This window comes from Eretmochelys imbricata, chromosome 3, assembly GCF_965152235.1.
Source record: "Eretmochelys imbricata isolate rEreImb1 chromosome 3, rEreImb1.hap1, whole genome shotgun sequence".
Lineage (NCBI taxonomy): Eukaryota > Metazoa > Chordata > Testudines > Cheloniidae > Eretmochelys > Eretmochelys imbricata.
The window spans coordinates 192,283,428-192,293,530 of NC_135574.1; the positions used below are offsets into that span (position 1 = coordinate 192,283,428).

Consider the following 10,103-nt stretch of genomic DNA (forward strand, 5'->3'; position numbering starts at 1 on the left):
GGCCTTCAACGTGCCCAGCTGCCTAAAAGCTGCCTCTCCCTTGACCCACTCCAAGAATATTAAAATCAGCAAGGAAGATGAAGATGAAGGTATCTGGGATGAAGATTGCCAGAGCTGGAGACAAAACATTTTCAGTAAAGCGTGCCCAGCAGAGGAACTCTGAGGTACAGGAGGTTAGGATGACCCCATGTCTTGCCTCCTTATGGCACAATGAAGGAGACATGTACTTTCACTAACCTTTTCTCAATAGAAACAGCAATGCTTTGGCTGGTTAGTCCTTCTTCCCCATAGATACCTCTGCCAAAGAAAAGACAAACTATGGAATGCAAGTCCTACCAAGATGATGCACAAGTCTAAAATACTTGCATTTCATCTCTCAGTACCTGTGATTGGCAGACTAAGAATATACATGACATGGCTTATACTGCTTATCTCTGAGCTACAGACTACTGCTTGTATTAACAAGAACAATGAGCCCAATCCCAAAATCTTCCTTATTTAGTTCTTACCATACACCACTCTCCGTGAAGTAGTGTCACTGCTATGCTGCCCCTTTGGATAGTTCAGTTCACCAGGGCACAGCTGTGCCCTTCCACTATGTGTAGGGCCCGACCAAACTCACGGTCCACTTGGGTCAATGTCATGGTCATAGGATTTTAAAAATAGTAAATTTCATGATTTCAGCTATTGAAATCTGAAATTTCACGATGTTGTAATTGCAGGGGTCCTGACCTAAAAAGGAGTTGGGGGCGGGGGTCGCAAGGTTATTGCACGGGGGAGGTTGCGGTACTGCTACCCTTACTTCTGCACTGCTGCTGACGGCGATGCTGCCTTCAGATCTGGGAAGCTGGAGAGCAGTGGCAGCTGGCTGGGAGAGGCAGTGGCCACTGCCAGCAGCAGTGCAGAAGGAAGGGTGGCATGGCATGGTATTGCCACCCTTCCTTCTGCATTGCTGCCTGCAGAGCGGGGCCCTCAGTCAGCAGCCGCCACTCTCTGGCCACCCAGCTCTGAAGATGGCAACACAGAAGGAAGAGTGGCATGGGATGGTATTGCCACCCTGGCTTCTGTGCTGCTGCTGGCGGGGTGCTGCATTCAGAGCTGGGCACCTGGCCAACAGTCGCCACTTTCCGGCCACCCAGCTCTAAAGGCAGTGCAGAAGTATGGGTGGAAATATTGTAACCCCCCCTAAAATAACCTTGCGACCCCCCTGCAACTCCCTTTTGGGTCAGGACCCCCAGTTTGAGAAATGCTGGTCTCCCCTGTGAAATCTGTATAGCATAGGGTAAAAGTACACAAAAGACCAGATTTCATGGGAGGAGACCAGATTTCATGATCTGCGATGCGTTTTTCATGGCCGTGAATTTGGTAGGGCCCTAATTATGTGTTTTATGTGTAAAGGCATCCCTCTTCTAGGTGGTATCACATTTTGTGGTGCAATCCAGACCCCTGAGGGGTGGTGTCACCGCCTCCCCTGCTTTGCTGTTGTGGTTCTGTCTAGATGCTTCCAGCCAACATACAACCATGCACTTGAATGTCTTTAAGCAGCTCTGACTCAACAATTCTGATTCCAGCAGCCCTGCTTGTTATACCCTGTCCATCTCTGGACTCCAGCAGCCTTGGTTACACCTGGCAAAATGACCCATCACCCCTCAGTCCCAAATTTTCCCCAAACCCATGTGTTCTGCAATGTCCAGCTCTCCCCTAGACCGTTCAGACAGATATTAAGGTTCATTTGTTCCTTTAAAGACACAATACCTAACAGTTTGCCACATTAACCAGAGCTAACATTCGCTTTAAACAAAACAAAGCACTGCCTGGTTTAGATTAAAAGTAAAACAAGTTTATTAACAAAAGGAGATCAGATTATAAATGAGTTCACATATAAAGGACAAAGTTAGCAAACAAACAAAAGAGAAAAATGCTTTCTGGAAGTGAAGACTTAACAAAACAGGCTACAGCCTTTGTCCATGATAGATTCGTAAGAAAACTATCTCCAGCAAGATGGCTGACTAACCCCTCTAGTCAGGATCTCCCACAAAGTCCAAAGTGCTCAGTTCCTTTGTCTTCATAGGTGAAAGATAACTTGGGGTTCTCTGTTCATTCCTTTGTAGTCCAGTGAATCTTTAAATGAATTCTTCTGCAGGTCCCCCACACCCTCAAAGTATCATTCATTCAAGCTGTGAGGAAAGTGATATAGAGTCTCTTGGTGTAGGGAGTTTCATGCTGGCTTCTTCCCACTCTAGAGTTTCCTAAAATGCAAATTGATCTGTTTCCTGCAATCTCCTCCCCCTGCTGTCTTGATGGTCCTACTGACCGTTTATGGAATTTGCATGCCCATTGTCTCTTAATGTACCTTGGAAATATCTTCCAGGTGGCGGAACTACATTCCTTTGTCTAGCGCTGCCTGTCAGACGTACTTTGATAACATTATTTCTAATATGTTTATAATTTTAAAGTTGTCCTCCATACGTATACCACACACTAATATTAATGATCAGTATGTCATTAGCTTTCTGTTGATATCTTACATAACACTGTTAGATACAGCTTATGAAATTAGTGTGTTGGGGTACACTGAACTGGCCAGGCCAGCTGAAACGTACTACTAAAAAATCTGTGAGCCCCTTGCCCTCTTGCATTGGGAGGCATTAAGGTTACCATGGGCCAGTGGATGTTGAGGGCAGCAGAATGTGTACAGGATGGTCTGGGACTGTTTAGCTGGATGGCATTTTGAAGGCATGTACAGCCACCTCCTCCAACCTCTTACTAAGGCTCACTGCTGTCCAGTGCCTGATGCGCCAGTCATGGTGCACTTTATGGGTCCAGTCACCATGTATGTACATCAAACAAGTCATAGGTAACAGGGGAGTAAGAAGACTGGAGCTAGGACATGTCTACTCTTCTATTCTAGTCTATTCTATTCTGTTCAGGTTCTTATACTGAGCACATCACCAAAGTATCTGAGCACCTTCCCGCAGAGCATTAAACAATACCATATGCCCTGGCCGCTTCTCACTCTGAGCAAGCCAAAAGCACTTGCTTCTGCAGATGCGGTTTGGAAAGTGGCTTCACAGATGGTTACTGACTATGGAGCTCTTCTTATCTCACACATTCCAGCTGTTGTGCTACTAGAGTTGTGGCCTGTACCTCTGATTACCAGTTACACGGTCACCCTGGCTTCACAAAAGGGTTCCAATTTGGGAGGAATATCAATTAGATTTGATCATAAAAAAAAAGTTATGAAGAATTATTGAAGAATCCAGTGCCCAGCTTTATATCTAGCAATTTCCAGGGAGTTACACTACACACAAACCCCATGAGTTCTATTTTTCAATATCTTTTAAATGAAACACTCTGTTTTAATGAGTAAACTTTTAATTTTTTTTCACTTAAAAATTACTTATGCTTAGACATTGACATTAAAATAATCTAGTTTATAATAACTTTCTGGATACCACGGAGAGAGAGAGAAATATACGCTGTATTTTCAGCCTTCCTACACACAAAATATAATGCTGCTATGATAATTATGCTTAATACAACTAAGATAATTAGCAAAATGATATTGCAAGCTGTGGTAGGCAGTCCCCAGGAATACTTAAGTGAGTTCTAGAGAAAGAAGTCATTATCCATTGACACAGAATCTGAATTATTCATGCTAATAGAAAGAGATGTGAATCCCATTAAAGATGAGCAAAAAATGAATTTGAATGTAAGATCTGTTTGCAAGTGGTTCATCAGGATTTAATTCTGCAAATAGTGTAGCAGCCCTAGTGCATTTAAAATGTAACTTCAGAAGTACATGTGATTTAGCTCAGTGGTTTTTCAACTTGAGGTCCACAGACCCCTGGAGGTCCTCAGACTGTCTAAGGGGTCCGCAAAGGGTTGTGGTTTCCATAGCACAGTGGTTTTCAATTTGTGATCCACGGATCATGTGGTCCACAGACTATGTCTAAGATTTCCAAAGGGGTCTGCACCTCTATTCAAAATTTTTTAAGGGTCCACAATGAAAAAAAAGTTGAAAACCACTGGTCTAGCTAATGATGCAAGTCAATAGGATACATTCTGTGTGTGTGTGTGTTTGTGTGTGCATGTGTGTGCCCTCATGCTAAAATCTTTGTATTTGTAAGACGCAGGGGAGGGAGAGGTGGTATATTTGAAAATAAGTAATAAAATGTGCCATGTTATTTTTGCTTTTTGGTCACAGAAAGAAGTAAGTATTCTGTACTGTAAAAAAGTGATATAAAACATTTGTAAGTTGTGGGTACCATGAGTGGGTGGGGTAGAAAAACATCAGTGAGCGGCCAGTCCAGCCAGTAGAAACCAAACATAGAGCAGCTAGGACAGTACACAATTCAGCTCAGTGAGATTCTATTAGCATGAAAAGCTATACAAGAGTAAAAACCAAACCAAAACCAGACAGACCCCTTAAATATCTGTCAGAGGTAGGCACAATTCACTCATGCTAGCTCCATGCTCCCATTTGTTAGCAATGTCTATTCCAGGGGGCTACATGAGCATGATGCCATCTCTATCATTTCTCTCCTTTCTCCCAGGGTTAGGTACCGATTTTCTTTATTGCTTTTTGATGAGAGATTTTTCATGATTCCTGACAGTTTAGGAAGTGTCTTCCTCATACACCTTCATCCTTTGCACATTGGAGCAGAGTGCCTTTCTGTCTCATATTCGTTCAATGTGCAGCAAAAGTCCAAAAAGCTATCATAAAGCTAGGAACCATTAGGAAAGGGATAGATAGTAAGACAGAAAATATCATGGTGTTACTATATAAATTCATGGTATTACAACACCTTGAATACTACATGCAATTTTGGTCATTCCATCTTTAAAAATATATATTCGAATTGGAAACGGTACAGAGAAGGGTAACAAAAATGTTTAGGGGTATGGAACAGCTTCCTTATGAGGAGAGATTAAAAAGACTGAGACTCCTCATCTTATAAAAGAGACGACCAATGGGGTATGATAGAGGCCTACAAAAGTCTGAATGGTATGGAGAAAGTGAATACGTAAGTGTTATTTACCCCGTCACATAGCACAATTAATAGGCAGAAGGTTTAAAACTAACATAAGGAAGTACTTCTTCACACAATGCACAGTCAACCTGTGGGATTCATTCCCAGGGGATGTTTTGAAAGCCAACTGAATAATTGGATTAAAAAAAGAATTAGAGAAGTTCAGGGAGGATAAGTCAATCCATGGCTATTAGCCAAGATGGTCAGGGACACAACTCCATGCTCCGGGGTGTCCCTAAACCTCTGACTGCCAGAAGCTGGGACTGGATGGCAGGGGATGGATCACTTGCTCATTGCCCTGTATTGTTCCTTCCCTCTGAAGTGCCTGGCACTGACCACTGCTGGAAGACAGGATACTGGGCTAGATGGACCATTGGTCTGACCCAGTATGACCATTTTTATGTTGTCACTGTGTCACAATGGTTGCATAGTTACTCCTCTCTGGGTTTGGACTGCTTTGTGCCTCCCTATTTTGATCTCTAGTCTATAATCACATTCTGTATTCAAGGAGAGGCTGTTTCCATTTTGCACATTTACTGTAGTGAGGTAGTCTGATGGCCTGACAGTTCTGTAGCCGTCTAGCTTGCTGCTTTTTTTGATTGGTTCTTCCCAGTGACCTGTATATTGGTAATCTAGATATCGGATTAAAATCTGGAGTACTTTGTGGCTTTGGGCAAATTTATTTGCTCTGATGATCAGGAAGTTAAAGATGTTGATCTTGGGGAGTGATTATATTCTTTAGAGTGTAAATGCGCTACAGAAGTTTTTCCTGTAATGCAACCCAATCTGAGTCTGTTACTCTATTTGGGCTACATAGGTATGAGTTTCTGAAAGGATTCTTCTTGTTCCTGTATTGTTAAAGGAGGACCAGGAGGGATGGTAGTTTCTAATGATGTCTTCAGGTGCAACTGTTTTTCTCTAGTGATGCTGTTTTATTCTTGTGTCAACTATCCAGGTTGAATTCCTTTATATAAATCACAGAAGCATTATGCCTTGATTTTTGCAAATCTATATTGTTGGGATTTCTTTTTGCTTATTTGGCTTAAACTCTTTCCTGGTTTGCCAGAAGGAATTAGTGCCTATCATGTCCTTAATCTGTGCTAATTTTTTCTTTCCTGGGCTCTAGTATTTTCTACTGGAGCATTGATTTGTAGTTCTCTAGTGGGTCATGGTGAGTACTCACAACAAGCAGGTAGCAGCTAAATCCAGAGGATCCAAGCCAGAAGGACAAAAAGTAATCAGTGTAGTTACTCTAGGATCTCTATCCCAGAAAGAGAGACACAAAAAGGAGGGCGCACTGCCGCATGCCTTACAATGGGCAGCATGTGCTCATGTGAATATTTCTAGGGATCTCAACAAGACTACTCCTGAGACTAAGTGCTACTCAATGTGAATAGGGATTGCAGAACCAAGCCCAGATGGTCCAAGACCCCCATAGAACCTACTAAGAACTTTATGAATCTGAAAATATAATTAACTTATATGTTAAAAAATACACTCTACTATATGGATAATAAAGAAAACATACTTTTCACAGTAATTCTTTCATATCACTAATAGATAAGAATAGATTCGATCTACTTCCCAATGTATTTAAAAACTAGGAGAGAGGACTAGGAAGAAGCATTAGACACTTTTGGGGGGGAAATCAAAAAGGAGACATTTAACATTATTTCAGTTTCAAAAGTTCTTACTTGATTTACATCATTTTTTTTTAGTAACAATAACAATGATACCTGGCTTGTCTTTAGTGCCTTCCATCAAGAGCTCTCAAAGCACTTTACAGAGGAATCAGTAACATTATCCCTATTTTTGACTTAACCCTAAACACTTGAGAGCACAAGGATTTTCTATTCTCTTTCTTCTTCTATATATGAGATCAAAATCAGTCTCATAAATTGTCCTGTAGAGCAGTGCTTCTCAAACTATCTGATGTGGGGGACCGGCAATTTTTTCCCCCAATGTGCACGCAGACTGGCAGCTGATGGCTCGCGGACCGGCACCGGTCCAAGGACCACCACTTTGAGCAGCACGGCTGTAGAGTAATTGTAATCTTAGCGATGAGAGGCCACCATCTCTCCTTAATAAGCACATCTGCAGAGCTTGGTCTAGGACTCTGCTTCTACAGATCCTAACTCACCTAACTAGTGCCTGAGTTTAGAGATGTTCTTGCCTAACCATCCCATATAGAAGAAGCTTTATGTCCATTCAAGATGCTATCTGCCTTTGAGGACAACCATCTCACACACATTTAATGCCTTAATGGGTAAAATTTACTGTTATGCAGAAGGTCAAAGGACTAGGCATCATTTCCCTACCTTTTGAGGGCTTACATAGTAAATATAGCCTTAGCATAGGAGTACATTTGCATTATTGGCTGCATGACTGGGCCTTGGAAAAAATCTTTGATAATTATTATTCCTCACAATCTCAGTCTTCACATAGAGCTCATGAATGAGTTTTCAGATAGACTTAAAACATCTAAGAATAACCAGCAAATTGGTTTTGTGCTAGAGAGACATGAAAATACATCAGACAAAAGTCATCTTTGTCCCTCATCCTCCCAACTGGGTTGTGCCTTTTTTACTGTGCTTCTTGCAGGCATAAGCACAATGCTCGTAAAGCTAAAAGGGTGCTCACCTATGCATTCCCTGCAAAGACCATTCTACTGCTAACAGGCAGGAGTAACCGGGGCCCACAGAGCAGTACTCTCATGAAATGCAGCCTAAGGGTTCCCTGGTGTGCCTAGTCATGTTCATCACTTTTCTTCTTCTCCTTATATTCTGCCCACGTGCTGTGCAGGGCTGGGTGTGAAGGGACGCCACATGCAATAGCAAAAGCAAAGCAAAAACCACCAATTTGAACCTGTAGATCAGTGCAAGTAATAACTGTATCCTTAGCTTAGGGTAATTGAAATGCACTGGCCTAGATATGGCAATCTCTCAAGAAAACACTCAGGTATATTCTTCTGGGTTTCATGGAATTAAGAAATAAAAGCAATTTGTGGTGCTGTAACTCTTTTCATGCAGTGAATATGGACAGTCCTAAACAAATACAGTTAGGGTCAAGATCTTCCCTCAGATGCTCCCATGTGGCTCCCTCTGACATCAACTCCTAGTTCTTAGGCAGGGGCGTGCACAGGAATTAAAATTTTGACCCCTTTTGGAGGGGCATATTCTGTGCCCTCCCCCTAGGAGCTTGCTCTACCTTCTCCCTGCCCCAGAAGGAGCTCACTGCCTCCACCACCCCAGCCCCAGCAAGAGCTCACTCCTTCCCCCCATCCTGGCAGAAGCTTGCTCTTTCCTCCCTCACCCTGCCCTGTCCCTGACAGGAGCTAGTTCTTCCCCACCAGGAATTCACTTTACCCTTCCCCCCCACTCCGGCTCTGGGAAGAGTTCACTCTTCCCTGCACCCCGGCAGGAGCTCACTCTTCCATGCCTCCGTGGCCCCAGGGCCAGAGAAGTTCTGTGCCCTGACAATTGTTGGGAGGGCCCGTGCCCCAGCTTGCCCCCCCTTGAGAATGCCCCTGCTCTTGGGCACACTGAAGTCAATATAGGAGCCATGCACCAACATCCAGGGCAGATCCTGGCCCCGTGTACTACGTCTTATGGCTTTTGGACTTATTAGGCAATTAGAGTATGCTGCTGTCAGCCAGGCCTTCTCTTGGTATAGGAGTGCTAGCAAATAACAGAATTTGAAAGCAGAGACTGTGAAGATGAGAAATGGGACTCATTCCCCTTCCCTAAAGAAATGCATCTAACTAAGAGAGCTTTCCGGAGCCAGAGCAAGGCAAAATTAACATGTTGTTTCAGAGTAAAGTGCTTCTAGAGATGAAAGAGGGTATGTACCCCTAACAGTGATAAACACCCCTAGAGAGTGGTAACATGTAGTGGTAATAGACACCCAGAGCGAGGAGCTGGGCAGCACCCCTTGACTCTGGCTGGCTTACTTGTTACGGTATTCATCGAGCATGCGCTGTGAATCCTTGTCCTCTCGCTCCAGTTTGGCCCGGTCAGCAGACAGCTCACGGATGCGCAGACGATTCAGCTCAATCTGCTCAGCAAAGGCCTCCTCCAAGCCGGCCAGCACATCCATGCGCTGGAAGGTCTCCAGCTGCTTACGGAAGATAGTGTTGCGCTGCTCCAGCATCCGGGCCCGATTGATGTAGTTGGCAAACCTCTCATTGAGCTCCTGCAGGTTCTCCAGGCCCTGGGCTTGGGCCAGGCTGCTGAAGTCTGAGGTGCCCTGCAGCTCATCATAGGCATCAGATCGCTCATACTTCTCCTTGCGCACTTCTCGCAGGTAGCTACTTCTATACATGGCTTGGGGGAGGCCGTGCAGGCCCAAGATCCCCTCTTCTGTGTGTCTCTGTCTCTCCAGTTTGGATCGGAAATGTGTTTGGGGGACTTAGGGGGGAGAAATAGAAGCGAGGCCACCCATCTCCCAATGCCTATGACTTCTCTCCACTGCAATTTGTGGCACTAAATGCCAGCCACCAGCAGCAAATTAAATAAAATCAAATAGCCCCGCCTCATTCCTCTCTCCCTTTCCAGAGGCTGTCAGCAGTTTGGGGGACTGTTTTCTTTCTTTCTTTCCATGAGCTGCAATTGTGTGTGGCCAGTATGAAAGAGAGAGTGGCGTCCAGCTTTGTCGGTGGATTAGAATGCTATAAAGCGACCACAAAACAAAGACTTTGCAGTTTTAGAGGCTTGAGTTCAAAGCATTTGGTGGCTGGGGTTTTTTGGGCTTGGGGTTGTTTGTACGAGGACTGTGTATGGAATCCTTTTGCTGAATCAGAGGTTTTGCATGAGGGGATGAGCAAGAGTCATGTTTACCTTTTGCCTGGTCTAATGTTTTTTGTGATTGTTCCAGAACAAAAGGGGAGCTGCATACAGAAAGTGCAAGTGAGCCCTGCCTCAACTCGCTGCCCTGTGAGCAGTGGAGACATTGACTCCAATGCTTTTCTCTCTTTCCAGTGGCAAAATAGGACTTGTCCTATGCTCTGTCCTCCAGAACCACACCCAGCACCACAGCCAGGGATTCAGAGACTACGATGGCGTCTCATCAGGC

At 44.1% G+C, this 10,103-nt stretch overlaps 1 protein-coding gene across 1 annotated transcript in view; it reads right to left on the reverse strand.

The window, feature by feature from the left end:
- The window catches only part of BFSP1 (beaded filament structural protein 1), a 47,329-nt gene extending 37,976 nt beyond the window's left edge, over positions 1 to 9,353 (reverse strand). The window contains exon 1 of the mRNA XM_077812030.1: positions 8,983 to 9,353. Coding sequence (XP_077668156.1) covers positions 8,983 to 9,353 — 371 coding nt within the window. The remainder of the gene's footprint in view (positions 1 to 8,982) is intronic.
- Positions 9,354 to 10,103: the final 750 nt, after the last annotated feature.